Source organism: Dasypus novemcinctus, chromosome 1 (assembly GCF_030445035.2).
Source record: "Dasypus novemcinctus isolate mDasNov1 chromosome 1, mDasNov1.1.hap2, whole genome shotgun sequence".
Lineage (NCBI taxonomy): Eukaryota > Metazoa > Chordata > Mammalia > Cingulata > Dasypodidae > Dasypus > Dasypus novemcinctus.
Window position 1 is genome coordinate 114,924,109 of NC_080673.1, and position 22,318 is coordinate 114,946,426.

The window sequence follows — 22,318 nt, forward strand, 5'->3', positions numbered from 1 at the left end:
ACTCCCACACTGTTATCCTACTTTTGCCACACTGTTCTAGGGATATATGCCAACTGCATCTCTTCCATTTTCATCAAGTAGCTTCCATTGCATTCTGGGGATGAGCATCAAGGAATGTGCCTGGTAGGTCATTTACTTGACCAGGTCTTGAAGCCACACTCATCACTTCCTGCACTCTGTTGGAGAGAAGTTAGTCCCATGGCCTTATTACACAAGAGGCTGGGAAATGTATAATTGCTGGACATATGTTACCTCATTACTATGGGAGAAACATTGAATGGGTTTGGGTGGGTAGCTAGCAGCAGCTGTAGGCTCTTCCATTGTCTTTTTATCATACCATTATTCTTTTTTAATATAGATTAGCTTATGCAGTTTTAAGCAGTAAGACATAAAATGTACAAAAGGGTATGAAAGGGAATTCAATCTGCCATTAATCATTTGTTAAAAAAGAATATATCAAATGTTCACCTTCTCTTAGAGCTCAAGGTTAGAATAATGAACCTGTTTTGACTGGCAGCATTCCATGCAGCCTCCAGATTGAGTTATTTTGTATATTGAGAGAAGTCATTTTGTAGTGTCCTTTATAAAAGCATTGTCAGCATTTTACAGTTTTAAAAGACAAATTTTTCTTTGCTCCAAGCATTTTCAAAGTTTCAGTGGTCAAAAGGTTTTGAGCCAGGCTTTGAGTGCCAAAGCACAGAGCAAAATAATAAGAATTGAAAATCAATTCCAGTCTGAAGCTAACTTTATCAAGGATTTGAGGTTATTTATATAACTGAGGAAGGTAGTTTTTAAAATTCAGTTCCCTCTGTCACTCAGAAATTGTGGAAATAATTCAGTCGTGCAAATCTTTTTTGAAAGTCACTAATTGGACTTAATACAAGTCAAAATTTTATGGATAATAAATTAGGCTTTATCAAGTAAAAAATATATAATGCCAAAAGCATTTTCATTAAAGTATACTTAAAATCATAATCTATTCTATATTTTTAATTACCTTTAAACAATTTTAACTTCAGAAGAGTAATTAAAACAAAAGCTAATGTGATAAAACATTTCTATGTAATTATATTACTTTAACTTTTAATAATTAAAAACATTAATGAATCACTGTTTTATGACACCTGGAGAAGTATTTGAAACATAAGAGTTCCAAGGCTTCAAAAGACAATGAGTCAGTATTTTCTCAAAAGACTGATTTTATTAGCAACTCCAGCACATCTGGAAGTTTGGTAACATACTTCTTATACAATGCAAGCTTTCTGTGTTTCAGCAGTTAATTTTTTAACTTTTTATTTTGAAATAGTTTCAAACTTTAAGTACAGATGCAAAAATAATACAAACCTCATAGACATAACTCGGATGTATTCCCACCTTCCCAAATACCCAGATCCACCAATTTTAACATTTTGCCACCTTTGTCTTCTCTCTCTCTCTGTCTCTTTCTGTTTTTCTCTCTCTCTCTCTCTCCTTTCTTTCTTTCTTTTCTTTCGTCCTGTCTTCTAAAGATTCGAGAGAAGTTTACACCCATTATGATCCTTGAACACTTAATACTTCCGTGTACATTTTCTATAAACAAGGATATTCACTTACATAATCACGTTAAGTGCAATTACCAAGTTCAAGAAAATCAACATTAATATAAAGCTTACATTCTATATTCCATTTTTTTCTTATGTCCTAATAATACCCTTTTGAGTCTTTTCACCTCCATTCTTAGATACCAACCAGAATCATGTATTGCATTTAATTGTCATTATCTCTTTAGATTATTTTTCCTTCTAATTTTGGAAACTCTATGTAAAATATAAATCTTCCTATCCTAACCCCTCAAAGCACACCATTCAGTGGGACCAATCACATTCACATTATTGCTGTACCCTCACCACCATCCACTACTAGAACTTTCCCTTCACCCCAAACAGAAACCTTTCACACAGTTTGTATTAAATCCCCATTGCCCCTGCCCCTTACCCCTGTAACCAGTACTCTAATTTCTGTCTCTGTGAATCTGTATGTTCTCTGATATTTTCTTTGTGGTTACCATGGGGCCTAAATTTAATGAGAAATCTGTAACAATTTCATTTGCTTTGCTACCAGCTTAACCTCAATAGTATACTTTCACTATCCCCCCACCTTTATGTAGTCCTTGTCACAAATTGCATGTTCATGCATTATGAGTTCAAAACCACTGATTTGCCATTACATCTTATGCATTTGACTTTTAGATCCCATAGGAAATAAAAAATGGAGTTACCAACCTACTGGTAGTATATTTACTCATGTCATTATCTTTACCAAAGATCTTAATTTCTTCATGTGGCTTCAGTGAAGTGTCTGGTGTCCTTTCTTTTCAACCCATAAAACTCCCTTTAGCATTTCTTTTCAGGCTAGTCTAGTGAAGTTCCTCAGCTTTGTTTATCTGAGAATGTCTTAATCCCATCCACATTTCTGAAAGACAGATTTACCGTAGAATTCTTGGATGGCAATTTTTCACTTTCAGCACTTTCAATATCTCTTCCCACTGCTTTCTTGCCTCCATGGTTTCTGATGAGAAATTGACACTTAGTCTTTGTGACAGTTTGAAATTAATTTATGAATCCCAAAAAAGAGAAAGATTGTGTTTTTTAACTAATCCATTCCTTTGGGTGTGAGACAATTGGACTAGGTCAGTAAGACATTTGCCAGCTTGGGTCTCCTCCCTCTTGCTGGGTCTGATATAAACGGAGACAGAGAAAGACACACTGGAAGAGGGAGCTCCACCATTTTTGATCCTGCCATTTGAGACTGGACTCGAGGATTGCTTAAACATGAAGCCCCCAAAAGTCTGGACCCATGGAATGGGTTCAAGGCTGTGGAGATGAGCCCTGCCATATGCCTGATTGCTACATGGCATTATGCCAGGATTACCATTAGCTGATGAGAAAGCATCTCTGATGGTACCTTAATTTCACAGCCTCAGAACTGTAAGCTTTTATTCCAAATACAATTCACATTATAAAAGTGAACCCATTTCTGGTGCTTTGCATCAGCAGCCTTTGGTAAACTGAGACAAATTGGTACCAGGAGAGTGGGCGTCGTGCTGTTTATAAATACCAAAAATGTTGGAATAATTTTATAAATGGGTAAGGAGTGTTTTTTGGAGAAATTGTGAGATGCTTGATAGAAAAGGCTAAGGTTGCTTTGAAGAGACCATTGGTAAATACAGATGCTAAAGATAGTTCTGATAAGCCTTAGAAAGAAATGATGAAACTAATATTGGAAACTGGAAGAAAGGTAATCCTTGTTTTAAAGTTGTAGAAAACATGGCAAAATTGATTCCTGATGTTAGAGGGAAGACAGAATTTGAAAATGATGAGCTTGGACATTTAGTTGAGATTTCCAAATTAAATGTGGAAAATGCCGACTGGCTTCTCTTTGCAGCTTATAGAAAAATGTGAGAGGAAAGAAATAAGCTGAGAACTGTACTCCTGGACACAAAAAAAAACAGAGATTGATGATTTGGGAAATTCTAAACTTTCAGAAAACAAGCCCCTAGAGGATTGTGCCCCATGTGAGCACTTAACTCAACTTGGAAACAGGGAACCATTTCAATGCAAATCAGTATTGGAAATGCAGTTATCCAGGAAGGACTTGTGGAAACTTCCTGTCTGATGGCTTGGACCCCTATGAACTGCATGCTAAACCAATAAGTTATTTGCAAGATCTTTATAAACAAAATCACTGCCATTCTGGACTAAAAAGGATAGGGAGGGGAGAGATTGAAGGAAGAATAGCTTCAGGAGTAAGCTGAACTCAGTACTGAAGGCATCTTCTTGGGCAAGAGACGAATCTTACCCATGTGTGCGGGAAGGATGAGTTTTTCCCAGCATTTGAAGAGGATGGATCTTCCAGTCCATTATTCAGACAGAGTTAGGCTACCCCAGGCTACAGGGAGGGTGGAACACATTCCCCAAAGATGAGAGAGTCTTAGGACACTATCCCAGTCTTCGGAGGGGGTTGGGCCTGTATGCCAAAGATTATGGAGAATGTTGCCACCACCCCACTGTACTAAAGGGGTTGAGACTGTCCCCCCAGAAATTGGGGAAAGTGTGGCTGTCACTCCAATGCTCCTGGAGGGTGAGGTTTGGCGCTCAGCCACCACAAAGGTGGCCATTGTGCAAGCCTGTGGAAGGGGTAGGCTCCCACGAGGCCCCAAGGAGAAGAAACTGTTGTTCTAAGAAAGACTCTCAGACTTTAAAATCTAACGGCATTTGCCCTGCAGGTTTTCAGAACTGTTTGGGACCCTTGATGCCTGTTTTCCTTCCAATTTATCCTTATAGTAAGGGAAATGTTTATCATGTGACTGTCCCTTCTTTATATATTGGCAGCAGATAACATGTTTTTTAAGGTTTGTAGGTCTATAGCCAGAGGGAAATTCTGCCCCAAGACAAATCACATGCCTACAACTGATTGCTACTTAGAGTGATTTAAGGTTTTTGAAGTTTTGTGATGTAATGACTGTATTTTGCATATGGAAGGAACATGTCTTTGGGGATTCAGAGGGTAGTATTTGACAGTTTCATATTCTTTTATGATGCCAGAAACAGAATAATTATGTTTTTTAACTAATCCATTCCTGTGGGTTTGAGACCCTTTTGATTGAACTATGTCAGTGAGGCATGTGCCAGCTTGACTCTCCTCCCTCTTGCTGGGTCTGATGTAACCAGCAAATGAGAGATAAACACACAGAAAAAATGAGCTCCACCACATTTGATTCTGCCATTTGGGAGAGGACTTGAGGATCACTTAAGTATGACGCCTGCAAGAGAACAGGCTCACAGAGCACATTCGTAAGTAATATGCTTTAAAAATAAAACATTGCTAAAAGAAACCAGAGAAGACTTAAATAAATGGAAGGACTTCCCATATTAATGGATTGAAAGTCAAAACATTGTTAAGATGTCAAGTCTACCCAAATTGATTTACAGATTCAATGTAATCCCAATAAAAATCCCAACCGCCTTTTTGCAGAAATGGAAAAGCCAATTAACAAATTTATTTGGAAGGGTAAAGGACCCTAATTAGCCAAAATGTCTTAAAAAAGAACAAAGTTGGAGAACTCTCACTTCCTGACTTTAAAATTTATTACTTAGTTACAGTTATAAAAACATGATGATACTGGCATAAGACAGAAAGAATAACCAATGGAACTGAATCATGAACTCAGAAATAGATCCTCACATCTATAGTCAAGTGATTTTTGACAAGGTGGTCAAGTTCTTCCAGCTGGGCCAGAAGAGTCTATTCAACAAATGATGCTGGGAGAACTGGTTATCCATATCCAAAAGAAAGAAAGACCCCTATCTCACACCTTATACAAAAATTAACTCAGAAGGCATCAAGGGCCTAAACATAAAAGCAACAACCATAAAACTCCTAGAAAATGTAGGAAAACATTTTCAAGATCTTGTGGTAAGTTGTAATTTCTTCAACCAACACCCAAAACATGAGCAACAAAATTAGTTAACTGGAAAAATTAGTTAACTGGGACCTCTTCAAAATTAAACACTATTGCACCTCGAAGGGCTTTGTCAAAAGTATGAAAAGGCAACTGACTTAATGGGAGAAAATATTTGGACATCATATATCTGATAAGGGTTTAATATCAGTGATATATAAAGAGATCATATAATTCAAAAATAAAAAGACAAACTACCTGATTAAAAAATGGGCAAAAGACTTGAAAAGACAGTTGTCCAAAGAAAAATATAAATGATTAAGAAACACATGAAAAAAATGTTCAGCATCACTAGCAATTAAGGAAATGCAAATCAAAACTCCAATGAAATATCATTTTACACCTATTAAACTGCCCACTATTAAAAAGTCAAAAAACTGTAAATGTTGGAGAGGATGTGGAGAGAGAGGAACACTTACTCACGGTTGGTGGGAATGTAGAATGGTACAGTCACTGTGGAGGACTGTCTGGGAGTCCCCAAGGAAGTTGAATTTAGACTTGCCATGTCACCCTGCAATACTATTACTAGGTACCCAGAAGAACTGAGAGCAATGATAGGAATAGACATCTGCACACCCATGTTCATAGCAGCATTATTCATGATTGCCAAAAGTGGAAACAACCCAGGTGTCCATCCACTGATGAATGGATAAACAAATTGTGATGTATACATATGATGGAATATTATGCAGGGGCGAGAAGAAATGAAGTCATGAAGCATATGACAACATGGATGAACCTGGAGAACACTGTGTTGAGTGAAGCTAGTCAGACACAAAAGGACAAATACTGTCTTGATGGCACTATTATGAACTAAATGTATTGTGTCAACTCGTGGAATTAGTTAATAATTAGAATATAGGTCACCAGAAAATCGAATGAAGATAGAGAATGGAAAGCTGAGGGTGAATCTGTGCAGAATTGGTAAGAAGGTTGTTTGTAAATTTTTGGAAATGAATAGAAATGGAAAAAGCACATCATCGTGTTTGGAACTAGCAGAGCTATTTATATGGGTATGACAGTGGTTGGTCGGGTCAATCTAAGGTCATGTATATTACTAGAAGTAAAGCTAAAAAATGTAACATGGGACTGTATGATATAGTGAAATATAACATAAAATATGAATATGGGTGATACTGTATATATAACTGTTTTTACAAAATATAAATACATATATACTAGAGAGAAGGAAACAGAATAGCAGCTATGTAAGGCAGGGGAAACAGAATTGAGAGGTGATGGGGTTTTTTTGGTTTGTTTTTTGTTTATTATTATTATTGGAATAATGAAAATGCTCTAAAAATGACTGAAGTGATAAACACACAACTATATAATTATACCAAATACCATTGGTTGATTGTTGGATGAATTTTTGCTTTATATAATTTGTATCAATAAATTTGTTTTAAAAAAAAAAAGCCAACCCATTTCTAATACTTTGCATCAGTAGGCTTTGGCAAACTAAGTCTTATTGAGACCCCCTTGTGTGTGACACCTTACTTTTCTCTTGCAGCTTTAAGAATTTTTTAACTTTGGTATTCAACAGTTTGATTATACCCTGGCACGGTGTGGGCATCTATGGGTTTATCCTCCTTAGAGTTCATTGAACATCTTGAATGTGTATATTCCTGTCTTTCTTTCTTCTGGAATTCCACAATAAATATTTGGTATGCTCTATAGTGCTCCATAGGTTTCTCAGGCTCAGTTCATTTTTCTTCATTCTTCTTTCTGGTCCTCGGACTGTATGATTTCAACTGTCTTACCTTCACATTCTCTGATTTTTTCTTTTGCCAGTTCCCATCTGTTGTTGAACACTTCTAGGACATTTTTTATTTCTGTTACTGTGGTCTTCAGCTCTGTTGGGTTCCTTTTCATACTTTCTATGTCTTTATCGATTTTTTCTTTATGTTTATCTGTCACTTTTCTGAATTCCTATAGTTCTTTGTCCATGTTTCCTTTTAGCTCTTTGAGCATATTTAGGATGATTTAAAAGAAAATTTTGTCTCGAACATCCTGGGTCTGATCCTCTTCATTGATAGTTTCTAGTGCTTTAATCTCCTTTGCCTGGGCCATTACTTCCTTGGTTTTTTGCAATGTTTTTAATCTTTTGTTGACTCTTGGCCATATGATCCTACTGCTTTTAAGTAGCCTTTTTCTTATTTTGACATTCACCGTATTACTGCAGTCCTTTAAATGTTTTCTGGAGCTTTGAAAAGATGTCCCTGCCAGTTCTTTGTGGTTGTTCAAAGCCTCTACAGGGGGACGCCCTGAAGCTCCTCACTCCCCCATCTTGATCAGGCAGAGCTCTCACCAGTTGTTTTGACTGTACATACTTTTCTCCTTTTCCATATTTCAGTGAAGTGGGAGAATTTCTGATCTATTTCTTTAATGCAGTCTTCCCTCCCTGAACATTAGACAAAGGATGGAAATCAGAATTTATAAGATATTTAAGTTTTGTTCTATGGAAATGGGTAGTTTTGTTACCACACTCATAAATCTTTCTACTCTTGTTAGTTTCATTCTGAAAAAATTGGAGTACTTTGAGAGTTGTAACACATTCTTCATCTGTTCTCTTTCCAAAAGGTATTGGTACAACCTAGCTAGTTTAGCAAAGGAACACTCTGTATTCACGTGTCATTTTAATGAAACAAGGTCATGAATATTCAACATTCTGAAATGTGTGAACAACATGACAGTTGGAATTATTTTAAAGCTTTAAAGAGGAATATTGAAAAATATTGAAAGTCACCCTTTATGAATTACATCTTTGAAAACTCAGACCTTGGAAGAGTTCTTAAACATGGATCAAACACTTAAAAAGAATCTAAGAAGCTGCTATTTGTTTCACTCCCAGAGATTAACTAAGTTTCCTCACATTTCTCAACTGTCTTTTGCAAAACCTTTCTGTGTATAACCTAAATTTTTCTATGTTCTGAAAACCTATGTCAAATATATTTTGGTTCCTTCTGTTAAGGAAAAAAATCTTCTATCATCTTTATTGAAATATCTCTACATTTCTATTCTGTTGTTATGCTCTTCTTTTCTGTTCTGTCTTATTCTTAAGATTTCTGAGCCTTAATTTGAAGATTTTTATATCTTCTGAAATAGGCATTTGCATATAATTATAAATGTATTATTTCATTGACACTTTTAAAACTATCTGAAGGTAGAGGATTGTGCTTTCCCTAATGTAGTTTAAAAGAATTTGTTTCAGAACTCTAGGAAACCTAATACTATTGCACTAGATCTTTCACTGAAGATTTAATGATCTGTTAAAGATTGCCAATGGAAACAAAGATTCTTTGTCATAGATATACCCCTCTTTATCAGGAAGATCATATCCAGGTAAAAAGAGCAGTAATGCTTTGGTTTAATGGATGCCATTTTTTCTTAGGTCTATTATAAAATTATCTAATTATAATCTAAGTTTATATATTGATGTTCAGTATTCTAATGGCAAACAGGAACACTGTTTTTCCTGTAACACCACCTGAACTATGGAAAAATAGAAGTAAATATTTTCCTCAAAGATTTCTGAGCTTTAAAAATAATAATATCAGGGAAACAGACTTTGGCCCAGTGGTTAGGGCGTCCGTCTACCATATGGGAGGTCCGCGGTTCAAACCCCGGGCCTCCTTGACCCGTGTGGAGCTGGCCATGCGCAGTGCTGATGCGCGCAAGGAGTGCCCTGCCACGCAGGGGTGTCCCCCGCGTAGGGGAGCCCCACGCGCAAGGAGTGCGCCCGTGAGGAGAGCTGCCCAGCGTGAAAAGAAAGTGCAGCCTGCCCAGGAATGGCGCCACCCACACTTCCCGTGCCGCTGACGACAACAGAAGCGGACAAAGAAACAAGACGCAGCAAATAGACACCAAGAACAGACAACCAGGGGAGGGAGGGGAAATTAAATAAATAAATAAATCTTTAAAAATAAATAAATAAATAAAACATTTAATGTTGAAAAAAAATAAATAAATAAATAAAAATAAAAATAATAATATCAGAAGCGGCTATGGCTCAATCAGTTGGCTCCTGTCTTCCATACGGGAGGCCCTGGGTTTGCGTCCTGGGGCCTACTTGTGAAGGCGGCTCAACTGCACATTGGGAGAGCCGCCCAGCCCACAAGCACCATGGAGAGTCGACTCAGCAAGGTGACACAACAAAAAGGGAGACGAGCAAAAACGCAGAAGAGTGCAGTGACAGACACAGAGAACAGACAGCAAGCAAGCCACAAGGGGAAGAGGGGAAATAAAACAAATACAGACACAGAAGAACGCATAGTGAATGGACAGAGAGCAGACAGCACGCAAAAAGCTTGTGTGTGGGGGGGGTGCAGATTAAATAATAATATCAACAACAGCAGCTGATAGTTATTGAATATACCAGGCTTTATTCTGGTGCTTTACATATATTATCTTATTTCTCATTTAACCTTCATACAACCCTATGTTAAATATTGTTGCCATCTCCATTTCCCAAATGAAGAAATGGAGGCTCAAGTAGGGTCATAGAGTTGATAAATGATGAATCTAGGGTATGAACCTAAGCATTTTGACTGCAGAACTATTATGATAACCATTATGTTATGCTGTCTCCCATTTGTTCCTATTCTTTGATACAGCCTAGGGCTTCAAACTTTCAGAATCCTAGACAAGTCCAAATCAATATAAATTGAAAATAATTTATCCATCTACCAAGCCAAAGATTGGTTTTCTATTTTATATATATTAATACATACTTTAATCATTTATTTTGCATGTTGATTTCAAGGTTTATTGTGAAGCTTAACTAGATTTACTTTGTAAAGGGGTTTTCATTATGGGAGGTTACTAATATGTAGATTAACACATATTGCTACAATATATGTTATTTTTAAGATACAGCGTGAGTAGAACATATGTGAAGTTCTTTTAAAACAGTTTTATCTTTAAGTTTAGTGAAATTCAGGGCCAGATTTTCCAAATCGGTTATATTTTGAGTCTATTGAATTTAAATGTGCTCTTGTTTGTGTGTTTGTATACCCTTCTTCATGGGTGTGGTTTACTAATTCTGTGCTCTGAATTGCATTTAGAAAGCACTGACTGTATTTTCAGAGACAGTCATCAAAATTATCTTTAAAATATTCCTCCTGGGAAACGGACTTGGCCCAGTGGTTAGGGCGTCCGTCTACCACATGGGAGGTCTGTGGTTCAAACCCCGGGCCTCCTTGACCCGTGTGGAGCTGGCCCATGCGCAGTGCTGATGTGCGCAAGGAGTGCCCTGCCACACAGGGCTGTCCCCACGTAGGGGAGCCCCACGCGCAAGGAGTGCGCCCCGTAAGGAGAGCCGCCCGGCGAGAAAGAAAGTGCAGCCTGCCCAGGAATGGCACCGCCCACACTTCCCGTGCCGCTGACGACAACAGAAGTGGACAAAGAAACAAGATGCAGCAAATAGACACAGAGAACAGACAACCAGGGGAGGGGGGGAATTAAATAAATAAATAAATCTTTAAAAAAAATATTCCTCCTGATAAGCCTGAAATTCATATTATTCAAAGTACATTTCCTCTTTATATATAGCTAATATAAAAATTAACATTAAGTATTGATAAAAGAAAAGATTCTTCAGAGAACTCCATTTCTTTTTAGGGATGTTTTACAGCTTACTATTTACATATTATCCCAGATTACACTGGCAATATGTACTGAAAAGTTATTTATGCAGTGAAAGTTATTTAGGTTTGAGGTCAGATTTCTCAATTCTAGTTCTAATGTCCCTCTGGTTTTTTATGAAAATATGGATTTTACTGTGTTTATCTATAAAGTGTAGTTAATACCTAACAAGGATATTATCGAGCACAACTACCATTTCTGGGATGCTTCCAGATATCCTCATTAAAGGGATGATAAAGCATAGCATAAACATTTGTGCAAGAAGCATGTATGAGGACTGGAATTTGTTTACATCTGCATTTTATCTGACTTTCCTACCTTTGGAAAAGAGGGTCTGCTGCTGCATATTTCTTACCATTCCTGCTGGGCAATCAATGATTTGCTTTATTACAGAATATGGAGGGTCTCAATTCCCCACAACCTACAGAAAGGACTGGACCCAATGATGAACTGATGTCTGATGAAAGGTAAGTTTAGAATTTTTTCTTCACATTTTTATCAGGAATATAAAAAGATTTTTTTTCACTTTCTATAGTGTATACTATGAGAATTAAGAAGAAGAGAATTAAAGAATTATCTGTTGACCAAAACTATTTTATAGCAAGAAGCATGATTGGAATAGAAAATCTGCCATGTTGCTATTAAAGGTGAACAACCATATTTGTATTTGTGTTATGGTTTTGTTTTATTTTGATTAATTACATTATTTTGATTTTAAGTTTTATTATATTTGGTTTAAAGTTATTCAATTCATTTTATAAATTAATTAAATCATAATAGTGGATGAAAAGCATTGTTACAAGGCAAACTGACAATTCATTATATTTTATTGTTGTTGCTATTGTTTTTAGTAAAGAAAATGAAAAAGATGGTATGCGTACCCAGCACTTTGAGGTGAGTAGCTAAGAAATGAGACTGTGGTTATGGCAGGGCTGTTCATACATTAATTAAGTATATACATATGAAGTATTATTAGCCTGCTAATAAGGGATAATAAAATAAATGATAGAGCTGTGACTGGTTAGAAAGTTAAATATCCAGACCTAAATATTATTTGAGAAATCATAGGACATCCATTATTTTGCTTTTGAAATTCTTTTATTTTATTTGTGAAGATGTTGCCAGATTTCCTCTAGGTTCTTGGCTATGTAACATAAAAGAGTTTAAGAACATGTCGGTTTAGTGAGACCAGTAGTTTATTAAGGAGATGAGAAAAGAGAATAGAAATGGCAGAAAATAATAGATTATAGGGGGAAGTGGATTTGACTCAATGGATAGAGCGTCCACCTACCACATGGGAGGTCCAGGGTTCAAACCCAGGGCTTCCTGGCCTGTGTGATGAGCTGGCCCATGTGCAGTGCTGATGCGTGCAAGGAGTGCCATGCCACGCAGGGGTGTCCCCCGCATAGGGAGCCCTACACGCAAGGAGTGCCCCCCGTAAGGAGAGCTGTCCCGTGTGAAAAAAGCATAGCCTGCCCAGGGTGGCACCACACACACAGAGAGCTGACGCAGCAAGATGAAACAACAAAAAGAGATATAGATTCCGGGTACTGCTGACAAGAATGCTAATGGACACAGAACACACACAGCAAATGGACACAGAGAGCAGACAATTGGGGGGGGGGAGGTCGCAGGGAAGGGGAGAGAAAGAAATAAAAAAATCTTTAAAAAATAATAATAATAGGTTATGGGTCCCAGGTATACTTGAGGACTGGGTCCAAGCTGAAAAGGGAGGAAAAAATGGGCGATTTAGCTTCTGTGTTTGCTTTTTAAACCATTAATTATTCCTCCCCCTTGCTCATGTTTGGGGGAGGAGTCCCAAAGTTTTGCTGTTTTGATTGATCACCCCACCTGTCAATTCCTGGGGTGGGGGTGGGGGTGGGTGGGCAATGATAAGGCCCCTTGAAAATATCCAGGGCTTTTCCATGATCCCAGATGATCAAGGAAAATTCTTGTGGGTTCTTCCAGCAGCTTTCTGGTGGGGGTCTTTCTTTCAGAGGGTTTCCAGATGGAATTTCATAGCCACATGTTTCACAACTATTTTTCAGCCATGTCCCAGATTTGTCTTCTCATTCCCTAAACTAGCCTGCCTCTAAGATACACTTTAATAGCATGGAGGTCTCTCTTTTAATTTTCCATGATTTGGTGCATTTTTTAAATTATTGAAATAAATGAGTAGTAAATCTTAGTGGATCTGGCATAGAGATTATCTCATTAATTTTCAAATTAATGTAAATTCAAGATACTGAATCCAATTCGTTTTCTGAGTTTTGTGTCTCACTTTAATTAAATAACTAATTCCCTTTTGTTGTCTATATCTTAAAGTTCTGTTGCTTTCCTAGCTTCCCGCATGTCTTTTTAAGACATCCTCAAAACCTCAACTGTTTGATTTTCCTCATACCCAACTCTGTCTGCCATTCACTCATCCTTTTACCCATGTATGTTTTCTATGTGTTATCTACTACTTTCAAATGCTTCTAATTCCACTTTTAATCATATTATCAGTTTTCTTTTGGGCTAGAATTAAAGCTTTTCTCAACCAATTCTTCGATTCTGACTCTCACTATATTTATGACACACAGAACTCACCCTCTAACCCAGTGAATCTTAATCTTTGTTGGAGAGTGACCCAGTTCATCTATAATGAGTCGTCTTATATACAGGTTCAATGCCAGGAACTGGGATTTAGTAACAGACACAATCTCTGCCCCTAGGGACTTTATTATAATCTAGCAGATTGGAAATCTGAAAACTGTGGACCCTTTTCTTAGAAAAATGCACATTCACACAAAACTTTGCATATAATTGCTGGAAATTAATGGCCATCACCCCTCTCCCTAAAGCCATGGACTCCTCATATTTCCTCTGTTCAATTCTTTTTATGTGTACTCCATTAATCTACGCTTCATCTTTCACACTTCATAGCTTCTGAGCCACTTCTTACATCTCTTATTTCCACCTCATTTTTGCTTTTCTCTTTGGTACCCTGGCAACAAGATGAAATTCTTTCCTGGTCTCCAGGTCCTTCTTCAGAGCAGTTTCCCCACCTTAGTATTATTTTCTTTTTCTTCTGTTTTCATCCTTTCTTTGCTGTCTTCCCCTGATCACAGGAAGTACTCTGAACATGCCATTTGTCTTAGTTTCCACAGGGCTGCTGATGCAAAGTACCAGATGTGGATTGGCTTTTAATAATAGGGAATTTATTAGGGGTGAAACCTTACAGTTCTGAGACTATGAAATGTCCAAATCAAGGCATCAGCAGAGATGCTTTCTCACCAAAATCAGCTACTGGTGACTCTGGGGTCCTGCTATATGGCAAAGATGGCCATGATCTCTGCCAAGGTCTCTGCTTTCCCCTCCAGAATCTACCATCTCCCAGAGCTCAGTTGTGGGCAACCAGGCATAGATAGGGCTTATCTCTTTCCGGGCCTCCTCTCTGTCTCAGCTGCTCCACTTTCTTCCCAAGTTCAGCTGTGGGCTATCAGGCATATGGCTCATCTCTTCAGCTACTCCCTGGGCCCGGCCTCTTGAGGGCTTCTTGCTTAAGCCTTGGCTGCTAGCGATGCTTGAGTCCTCTCTCACATTGCAGGGTGAAAAATGGTGGCTTCTTTTCTCTGTGTCTCGTTTGTATCAGACCCAGCAAGAGGGCTGAGACCCAACCTGAGTCACTCGAAGTGGCATAGTCCAGTCAAAGGCAATCTAATCAAGTGATCCGAAGTGAATGTAATGCGATCAAAAGAGTACCACACACACAAGGTAGATTAGTTTAAGAACGTAATCTTTTTCTTTTTGGGATTCATAAAAGAACTTCAAACTGTCAGATCATTGAACATTATTTTAAAGGAAATTGCTTTGACAGCCTCCTGGAGAGGTCTTTTTAGTTCTTCCCTTTTATGCCTGTTATCCTATATGACATAAAAGGGTATGCAGCAACCCCTGTGGGTGGACTGTATAACATTAACTCATAAATTCCAAGTGGCACCCAAACTAAGTTCACACTGAACTCAGTTTGCCTGGGTAGATGAATCATGGAGAAAGAATGTTAAACCCTTTCTCCATGTGCCAGTTCCTATTCTTAATTGTGTCACCCAAGCGCACTACCAATCTGCACCCAGCCCATGGTTGGCATTCATTGAGCACTCACTATTAATAATCATTGCCATCACAACATTTTCAGTTAGGAGATAAAATTAGGCTGTGAGTTAAAATCTAGATTAAGCCCTCCATGTCACCTTTCTTTCACAACTGCATCAGAAAGGTGGGGGGGGGGGGGGGGGGGAGATCATTCCACAAAAGGATTGGGATTGTATTTCTACCCATGATGGCATTTATTTCTTTCACTGAAAGAAACATATTTTATTATAGTGAAGGGCTGTGAAGAGATATGTTTTCCATTTTTAAAACTCTTTCCCTGATTTACAGTGTGTGGTAATTTCTTACTTTTTATTATGTAACACTTTCTAGAACTTGTTATACAACCCAAATAACTAATCTAGTTTTCTAGCAATAATCCCTAAATTTCAGAGGTGAGAAATAAATCCAGACTTTGTTTTCCCCTCCTAGAATTCTGTTTAACAAGTATTTCATTTCAAGTCTCCCAAAGTATCGGGCTAATCTCAAGATATCCATGCCCAGTATGAATGAATGTAATGTTTCCAATTTTATTTTCCATTAGGACAGATTTTGCCTTCATTAATATTGTCCTTTAAAATTCTCCTTGGAAACTGACAGATTCATATATGATAACACAGCAAATGACAACTATTGGGGAAAGAATTATCTTTCTTTTTTGACTAGTATTTCCATTAGAATGATGAACCTTAACCTTCAGAGAGAGGCTGCTTCTCAAAGGCACGTGACTTTATTTTTAGAATAATCAAATTGCAGCACTTAAATATGTTCTGTTTGAATGCATGTGATGAAAAAAGAATCTTTGTTGTATGCCTTTTAAAATTATTTTTAATTTTGCAATTTCTTACAAAGGGAGGGTCTGCTGAGATCTCAGATAGGTTTTGGTCAATAGGAGTTACTCATTTTTATTTCCTCTGAGTTTCTTATGTGGTTTGGATTACAAGTTATTTAGAAACACAGTGGCAGTGAAAAAGAAGTTAAGAGTCACTTCAAAATGCCAAAAATTAAAGTATGACTTCTTCCATTAGGCTTTGGAAAGGCTGACATTTTAATAAGTCTTCCTATTTGGACTGTATGAAATGAGATAATATAAGGAAGTGCCTGGCAGACTGTTCCTTGAAAGTGCTAGTTCTTTTGTTTGTTTTTCAACTCAATTAACAACTGCAGGTATCCAAAGGAGAGGTCATCCTTAAGACTAGCAATTTTTAGATTATGAAAGATATCACGGAAATACAGATTTTCAGAATTCTGTTTATAGTGGAGTTTAAACCTCCAGATTCAGTTTAATTCCTTCTGTTTTTTTCTGTTGTGAAAATATTTATGCTTCCTTATGAATTTGAGAACACTAAAACTACAGCCTTATAATGAACCTTTTTGTCAATAAATCAAAACAAGAATTATTTGCTAAATGGGAGATATTATACTATCTGGGAGGAATCTATCTAATGTCAGAATTATAAGGTCAATGAAGTGTTAAATTCTTTCAAGATATTTTTACATTCTTTGTGCTTTCTAAGCCTACTGCTTAGGAGAGCCTGGAAGCATACCTTTGCTAAAGACCATGACATTCATAATAAACTAAAGACTATTTCCCTTCTTCTCACCCTGCTTCAAAAAAAAAGAGAAGAAAAGAAAAAGAGAGAGAGGACAGGCTGTCCAACAATCAAGACCAAGTTAATATTAGTTATCACTTGATCTCAGGAAAAAGCTTTTATTTGCCCAAAGAAAGTCTGAGATTTCTGAAATATTCCCATCAACAAGAATAACAAGTATTTCGGCTTCCCTGTATTTCATGGAAGTATTGGTATTTTACTGTTGGTTATTAATATTAGAATAAAACATTTAAAGGCTCTATTTGTTTAGAGTCACTTCCAGTTCAATCCAATCTTGAACGGCTACTGAAGGCATACACTTCACTTTGATTTTGAAATGTGTTATGTCTGTTTTCCTTTACTATAAAGCCAAACAGTAAATGTTTATGGTTCCATGCAGTTTCTGCTAAGACTGTGAGGTTTCTTCCTGTGCAGATTGCATTATACAGTTGCTCTCTGTCATTCCTGCTTCTGGTAAGCTCTTGTTTAGGCCACTTTTCCTTGTACTGCTGGGGAGGGAGACAGGATGAAACAGAAATTCTCCAATTATTTGAAGTGAGGAAATGGGGCAGGATGAATAAAGTCTCAGGATAGAAGAAGTCAAACCCAGCCAGACAGGAGCCAAGTGTTGGCAAAGATTAGAATGATAGCAAGTCTTGTAGCTAATGGCTCTTTGACCTGAATGTAGAATGTCACTCGAGGCCCCAGGTAAGGTGAGTTCTCTCCGTATTTGCTAAAATTGCATGCTTTGGTACTTATAATCAATGTCTCTCTTCTACAGTAGATTCCATATCTTGTTCATTCAGGTAATTGCCTAGGACATAGTATATGTTCAGTAAATACTTGCCAAATGAATGAGTGAACAAATGGGAAAAGGAGGTAGGGTACATGTGGAAATAGCATTATATGCCAGCACATAGTAGGTACTCAAAAATTAGTTCTTGAATGAATGAAATAATGAATAAACTTATCTTTATATCTCCAGCACCTGACATATAATAGGCAGCCCATAAGTATTTCTTGAATAAACTAGTAAAATTTTGACCTACTTCTCTTTTTTACAATACTACATCCTAAAGGCTGTCTATTCCAGTATCCTACTCAGGGTAGGAGTCTCCCCCTCTCCCACATTCCTGACTCTTAGACTTCATTTGAGCATTGCAGAGGGCAGCTCACTCTTTCACACGTTGATCCATTATTGTATTGCACCAACATTGACTGTCCTCTGAACGTGCTTGAATCTCTTCCTCTAATGGTCAGCTCCCTGAGGACAGAAACCTTGCATGGCTCACATAGAGCCCAGCATAGAGTGGGTACACCAAAACTGTTTTTTGAAGGAATGAACAAATCCATACATTTTGGATCTCCGTTTTTCTCCAAGGTATATGTTCTCTCATTATTTCTCTGTTTTTGTAATCCTACCATGGCTCCCCGTTATCTATTACAGGTTAAAATCCTACCTTGGCCAGCATATGAAACCTCTCCAGTCTAGTGTCTGACAGCCTTCTCACCTGCCACACCCCTTTCTGTCCTTAGGGCTGGCCCTCCAGAACCTCTGCTCTTGCTATGACTCAGCAGACTGCTACCTGTCTCTGCACTGGCCCCTTCTTCATCATAAAGTGGTGCCGCCCGTGGTACACATGTCACCTCGGATGGCAGTTGTTTATACGCCTTGTCTCTAACTCCTCTTGCAATGATTTTGAGATGGGGCAGTGTTTACTCATCTTCATATGGTGCCTAATATTAATAAATATAGTAAAAATTAAAAGTATAATATTACAAGCAATACAAATTGGGCTTTTATGTCTGAGGCACGTTCATACCTCCGCTCAGATCTTCAAAACAACCTTGAAAAATCGTGTGCCATTTTGCAGATTAGAAAATGGAGGCTCAGAGAAGTAAAGCAACTCAGCCACAGCATGAGGTTAGTCTATGTCAGAGCCATACCGCAAACCCAGGTCGCCCTTAAGCAAAGTCCATGTTATTTCCCTTGCACTATGGTTTAAATGACTAGATAGAGGCTCCTCATGAAGAAAATACCATACTTAAAAAATGAAATAAGGTCCTCTTCTTGTTGTTGTTGTTATCCTGCTGCTGCTGCTGCTGCTTTTCCTTTTTCTTCTTCTTATGTCTCTAGATATCACAAGTGCTGTAAATATTTACTGAGACAACATTTATTTGCCGGACGCATATTCCAGCACACACATACAGATTGGAGGCCAACTGACCTTGCAGCTTTTAAAAGGCCACGCACCAGATTTGGTCATCCAATCCTGGTCCACTAAGGATTTACCTCAAGGAACAAATTGTCTTTGTGACATAAATGCATAGTCTGCTTCTTTCCCCTGTAGATAAACTGCATTTTTAAGACTCTTAATGTCCCAACTTTACTTGACATTTTCATCTGACTTTAGTAGCTCATCATAAACTGATTGATGAGATTTCATTTTATCCCAGATGTGAAGAAAATACTGGTCCTCATGTATCATTTCATGAAAATGTAAAAGTTCTGTATATTCCCCATGGTGATTTCAAAGTGAGTTGGATAGCTATTAAAAGTAGCTGGAAGTCTTAAGTGGTGTTTATTTTAAGCATAAGAACATTTCTCATTAATAAAACCATTTATTATTTCCAGATGTTTTTCATTTTTTTAATGAGGATATATTTGCTAAAATAAATTTCCAGTTACTCAGAAAAATTCTTTTGTGCAGATCTGTGGTTCTTGAGGAATATATTTTGGGGTAAACTCTTTTATAAACACTTTTGTTTAAAATTGTATAAGAAAGGAAAAAGTGTCAAGGGTTGAGTGTACAAGATGCCGAAAGAGCAAGGTAAAAAGAGAAGTATTCCAATGTAATAGAATTAATTTCAATGCAGTGTTTTTTAAATGTAAAATCACTTAAATGAAATATCAGCTTTGCAAGAAGCATTATCCCTTCCCCTAGATATTCTAGCCTGGTATATGTACAGCCAGTGAACAAAACCAAGGGTAGCTGAGTATTTAATATTCAGAGTAAATGAATAGTAGGAAAACAAGCGACAGTTGCATAGTTGTAAGAAATAAATTATGCATCACTAACTTGCCAGCTCTTGGCTTTTTATTAAAAAAAAAAAAAGAAGTGCTCCCTGTGTAATTTTGGCTCATTTCCAAAATCCATACTCTTTAGCCGAGATGAGATGCCAAACCTCTCTGTTTGAATTTGCGCAACAATGCTTTAATACCCAGAGCGCCTCCATAAATAGTCTGTTCTCCCCACACTCAGCAAGAAAACAACCACAGGAAATCTGGGATTGTGCAGCTAGCCCCACTTAATTTATCTAAGCCTGCAGGACTGGCAGGAGAGCTTTCATGTATCCAGTCTGGGCTCCTGGCTGTGTGCAGGACTGTAGCTAGGGGCAAAGAAGTCTGTGTGCAAAAGACACCATGTTGCTGCTGCAGCCTTAGCAACAGCAGTAGCCGGTTTTGTGTTGTTGTTTACAGTCTGGAGAGCCATACTCCTTTAAGGAAACACAAAGTCCTTTTCCTCATTCCTTGCCTTGATCAGTCATCATCAAGACTGTCAGGGGCAGGCAGTTATCAGGAAAAGCGGCCCGAGGAAGTCATCTTGTCTTTCTCACAGAAGAAAAGTTAAAGGAAAGCAGATGGATGGTTGTTTTTTGCATGCAAGTGGCCAGCTAGTATCTCGGGGGCATCAAGCCATGATTTTGATTTCTGTGCTGGGTGTATCAGCAGCTGTGGCTTGGGAGGTTTTGTCTAGAAAGAATGGAATTACTGCAGACATTTTTGGGTTTTGGTGAGCAATAGATATTTGCGGACATTGTGCTGTTACTGCAGAGCTCCACAATGAAGATTCAGGAGCATCCTAGCATACCTGACACCAAACTACAGAGGAATCAAGATGCCGATAACCAGGAGGAGAGCTTTGTCTCGGAAGTACCCCAGTTGGACTTGACGACATTGTGTGACGAGAACAGCTGGGAAGGTAGGTTGTTCTGCTACTTAGATGATTTAATATTGAAAAAGCACATATGAATAAGCATAAATGAAAGTCATGTAACAGTGTGTATATGTGGATGAGAGTAAGAGCTATGCATACAAATAGAACTGCATTTCTAAATGACCAAAAATCATCTACCTGTTATTGGAATGTGTCATATAAAATGTTGTCAAGGATAATTGCAATCTAAGAAATGGTGCTTGCCCTTTATTGTAGTGTCACCTTGCAGTCCTTTTTATTTCTTTTTTACTCACCTGGAGTGCTGGTGTATGTGTGTGTGTGTGTGTGTGTGTGTGTTTCCCCCAGTAGTTCCAGGCAGAGTAATACGAATCCCATTTGCATTTAGGATTTCCTCTTTTAGTATAGCTGATCTTCCCGCTACTACATGCCAACCATCTGCCTCCTTTATTAAATCTCGTTTCCATTTTCCAAGAGAAAGGTTTTAGTTTGTTTTGCTTCTATGCTTTTTTTATGAATAGATTTTTAAAATCCAGTTTAGCAAACCTAAAGGATTTGCCAGTCAAAGAGAACACTGAATAAACGTGCCTCTTATAAAACCTGCAACACAATGTTTTCTATTGGTTTTCTAGAGATTTATGGTTTAAAAGATTAGAAATTTACTTCTGAGGAAGAAGAAGCTATCCTTATCTTGTCAAAAGGAAGGATATTGAAACAGTTTCATCATACTGCTTATTCTTTCATCATTATATGTGTCTGCTTCCAAACATATATCCATATGTATTCAAAATAAATGCCAGCCTGCCTCTATAGACTACCACACAGTGAAATCTACAAAAAGAGAGAAATTACGCTCCTGATTTCAGTTCAGCAGCATGGCTTAACACAATGACTTAGCTGAGAATCAAAACTATAAAACATCAGTCTTTTTCAGCCCCAGGATTACCTTGTCTTCTATCCCCCACCCCTATTTTTTAATGTGGGAGTACTCAGTTAGTGTTCTTATATGAAAGGCCAAAGAGTGATCTACAAAGAGCCCAAGGTGAAAAAGTAACATCCAGGGCTTGTGAAGTAAAAACAGGCAGTTTTTCCACTCTAGTTCTCCTTCCTTGAAATCTAAGAAACATGTTCTAATTCTTTTCACAGATTTGGGCAGTGGAGCTGAGATTTTGTCAAATCTTCCCAGCTCACAATCCATTCAACAATACAAGAAGGGTTATTTTTATTTTGTGTGGTTTTTTTTCTGTTTTTAATTTAAGTGATACATTCCTGGGTACTGTTTTGTTGTTCCTACTTTGTTTTGTGTACTTTGAAATAATCGCTTGTGGTATCAATTTTTACATTAAAAATATCAACAAAAACAAAAAGTCCCTCACTAGCCACTGTTACCCAAAAAAAAGCAGTAATTAAAATAAATGTAATCTTTGGATTTCAAGAATAATGGTTTGCCCATTCTATTAACATAAAAGACTAGATTAAAACTAGAATTTTTT

General features: G+C 37.6%; 1 protein-coding gene across 3 annotated transcripts in view; it reads left to right on the top strand.

Moving 5' to 3' along the window:
• The window catches only part of FAM13A (family with sequence similarity 13 member A), a 432,557-nt gene that overhangs the window by 377,104 nt on the left and 33,135 nt on the right, over positions 1 to 22,318 (top strand). For all 3 annotated transcript variants that reach the window (XM_071215588.1, XM_004480543.5, XM_058295541.2), the window contains 3 exons: positions 11,540 to 11,613; positions 11,998 to 12,040; positions 20,705 to 20,852. In XM_071215588.1, coding sequence (XP_071071689.1) covers positions 11,540 to 11,613; positions 11,998 to 12,040; positions 20,705 to 20,852 — 265 coding nt within the window. The remainder of the gene's footprint in view (positions 1 to 11,539; positions 11,614 to 11,997; positions 12,041 to 20,704; positions 20,853 to 22,318) is intronic.